This window comes from Triticum dicoccoides, chromosome 4B, assembly GCF_002162155.2.
Source record: "Triticum dicoccoides isolate Atlit2015 ecotype Zavitan chromosome 4B, WEW_v2.0, whole genome shotgun sequence".
Classification (NCBI taxonomy): Eukaryota; Viridiplantae; Streptophyta; class Magnoliopsida; order Poales; family Poaceae; genus Triticum; species Triticum dicoccoides.
Window position 1 is genome coordinate 19,283,170 of NC_041387.1, and position 3,357 is coordinate 19,286,526.

The 3,357-nt window shown below is 49.1% G+C and overlaps 1 protein-coding gene across 4 annotated transcripts in view; it reads right to left on the reverse strand.

Annotated features, from left to right (window-relative positions):
- The window catches only part of LOC119294653 (serine/threonine protein phosphatase 2A 57 kDa regulatory subunit B' beta isoform-like), a 7,090-nt gene extending 3,762 nt beyond the window's left edge, over positions 1 to 3,328 (reverse strand). For 3 of the 4 annotated variants that reach the window (XM_037572881.1, XM_037572880.1, XM_037572882.1), the window contains exon 1: positions 2,040 to 3,328. In XM_037572881.1, coding sequence (XP_037428778.1) covers positions 2,040 to 3,263 — 1,224 coding nt within the window. In that variant the 5' untranslated portion in view covers positions 3,264 to 3,328. The remainder of the gene's footprint in view (positions 1 to 2,039) is intronic. The other variant, XM_037572879.1, reaches the window with a different exon arrangement.
- Between the last annotated feature and the right edge of the window lie 29 nt (positions 3,329 to 3,357).

The following is a 3,357-nucleotide window of genomic DNA, read 5'->3' on the forward strand; positions in this document are numbered from 1 at the left end:
TGCTAGCTGAGCTTTTCAATGATTCACTTACATGGTGCAAGCAGATGCCTAGCAATAGAAAAATACAAGATGGCTTGCATGCCTTATAGTTGTTCTTAACTTCTTATAAGTAATTCGCCCTTGAATAATATGTGCAGGCTAATTACCAATAAAAAAGCAACAGTTTATAGGTGCGTACAAGTTAAGTCTCGCAGAGCAGGTCAACTTGTAAAAATGTAACAAAGTACTACAAGGCACGTTACATTAATGACAAGCCCTCACATGGACTTTTACGAAATCCAAATATGAAAAAGTAATTGTTCTCTATCCACATCCACACTTCCCGCTCATCCATAAAATCGGCACAGATCCAATTAACCCGCAAATTTCACCAACAAACTGGTCGGGATAAGCTAGATGGTGCAGATTTACATTCAAACCGGTCTTACTTTATCCTATATTTGGATATAGGAGGGTTTGTTCTGATTAACCTGGATAAACACTGCAATCCTGAAGACAGGTTATCAATAAATGTACAATACAAATGTATTCATAATCTAATGGCCAAGACAAACAATGAAACTAGGCAGCAAAAGAAAGACCAAGTGTAGCTTGATCTACGACGTAACGCAATACTGTGCACATCTGCCTCACATAGTGGACTGGTAAAATAATTGAAAGTCGACCTCTTTTATGTTTAGTTATATGCATCGTTCATGTCAATCCATACACAACCTCATGCTAACAGCCCACAGTCATCTCTACTAAACTCAAGCTAACCGAAGGTGGATCTACCATTTTATAATATCAAATGATGCAGCAAGTGCCAAAATATACAGACAATACGACTAGGGAAATTGATAAATATAGCAAGAACAAAAGGCTGTTGAAACGTGTGGATCAGACACTAAAAAAAAAATATAGAGGATTGATAAATAAGACATCCTATCTAATTGCAGAATAGGATTCTTTCACACAGTAACACAAATACCTAGTACACAATACTGAGTGCAGTATTGCAATACTAGAACTTTGACTAACAAAGTAACAAACACTATTCGGTATTCACTACAAGACTTAAGAGTATATAACTAAAAGCCTTTAGTCCCAAACAAGTTGGGGTAGGCTAGAGCTGAAACCCATAAGATCTCGTAACCAACTCATGGTTCTGGCACATGGATGGCTAGCTTCCACACACTTAAGAGTATATATAGATTTTTATAAAATCTGAACAAGATTCCTAACTTCCACTTGTGATATAGGCATGAAAGTGGTCGTCGAATGATGGTGGTTGATGGTTTACTAAGAAACCAAAGGTAGGGAAGACAATCAAAGGCAAATCAGGAACAAAACAAGTGATAGGCTGGCAGCTTTTGGGCATGTAGGTTGTTATTCACATTTTAATAATTTTTCACAAACACTGGCAATGGCCTTTTAATCATACAAATGCTAATTTGTTCACAAATACTCATTGTCAAATTTGTTTTGTGCTGTAGTCATGGATTGCTTGTTCATCTTATACAAAACAGGCCAAGAAAAAACCACGCTGACGAAAGAACTTGTTTGCACACACCACCAAAATAGTTCTGGTTCATCCTTGGCACAAAGAACATGCGCGTAGGAAGAAGATAGCCTTTCCATATCTAACTGGATGAAACTCTACGTTACAAAGTAAAGATTAGTTTATTTCGCAAACAGACAGATGACGCACACACACAAAATAACGGCTTTTCCTAGCACCACATTAAGTGCCTTATCCATACATTCCAAATGTATGTGTCCGATTAAATGGATGATACCGTACGTTACGAACTAAAAACTAGTTTATTTCACAAACAGACAGATGACGTACACACACAAAATAACGGTTTTTCCCTAGCACCTACACTGAGTGGCTTATCCATACATTTCCAAATGTATGTGTCCCATTTCCTCACAAAGGCGTATCAAGAAATACATGGGAGCAGATTTGCCTACGTAACCATATTCATGGGAGCACCCCGAAGAAATATAACAGCAAGCAGATACAAAATGATCAAACATAATGAAAAAAAGCATACCTGGAAATGGGCACTGTTAAGGCAGCGCCCTATCTGTTTAAACAGCGGCACCATGCACCGCTGGAACTCAGCAGGCTGTGTGGCCTCGAGCACTTCCTCGAGCTCCCCCAAAAACAGCACCTCCTTCTGGCAATTTATGAGTGGCCAGTACTTGAGGAGACCCCTGATGACCGCATCGGCAAGTTTGTAGTCCTTCTCGACAAACTGGACAATGCAATAGGACAGCTGCTGGTGGTAGATTCCGACGGACTTGGGCTTGTGCAGCGGGATGAGCGCGCGGCTGAGGAACAGCTTGTGCTCCTCCTTCATAGGCAGGGCAAAGCCATTAATTATGCTGCCGAGAATCTCAAGGAGCTCGCCAATGCCGTTGTGGCGCTCGGTCTCAAAGATGAAGCGGTAGAACACATTATTGATGGCCTTGCGGATGAACGGGCGGTGAACCATGAACTTGCCATAGATGCGGTGGAGCACGGTCTTGAGGTACTCGCGCTCGCGGGGGTCCTCGGAGTCGAAATGGTCGAGGAGGCGGAGCACGAAGGCATGGTCGACGTAGCGCTTGGCGACCTTGGTGTCGGTGTCCGGGGACACGACGTAGCGGAGCAGGAGCTCGTAGACGAGCTGGATGTGCGGCCAGGCGGGGTCGAGGTAGGGCTCCTCCTCGTCGTCCGGGGTGGCATTGGGGTCGATGTTGGCGGCGGACTCGTACAGCGCGGGGGGCAGGGGCCGGAATATGTTGGCGGAGATGGCGGCGACGAGGGCCTCCTGGACGGCGTCGGGGAGGCGTGCGGGCGCGTTGGCGTTGGCGGCGGGGGCGGGGGCCTGCACGTAGTCGACGAGCTCGAGCAGCGCCTGCCGCTTGGCCTCCTTCTCGCGCGGATGCTTGAGGGAGTCGGAGAAGTCGAAGAGCGCGGCGACGAGGCGCAGCTTGCGGAGGAGCAGCCCGGGGCGTTCGCCGGCGGGCACGTCGCGGAGGAGCGGGAGCGGCTCGAGGAGCGGCGGCTGCTGCGCGGCGGCCGGGGCGGGGGAGGCGGCGGCGGCGGCGGCGTGCGGCGAGGTGGGCGAGGGCGGCACGGGCGAGGCGGAGGCGCGGGAGGCGTGGTTGACGGTGACGGGCGCCGCCCCGCCGGAGGAGGAGGACGGGGCCGCGCCTCGGGGCTCGGCCGCCGCCGCGTCGTGGCCGCGCGCGCCCTTGCGCGCCCCGCGCTTGATGATCTTGTTGAACATGGCGCCGGATTGGGAGATCGGCGGCGGGCGGGCGGGCGGATCGGTCGATCAATCAATCAATCCCCTTTCGCCGGGCCTGCGTCGCCCTCGCCCT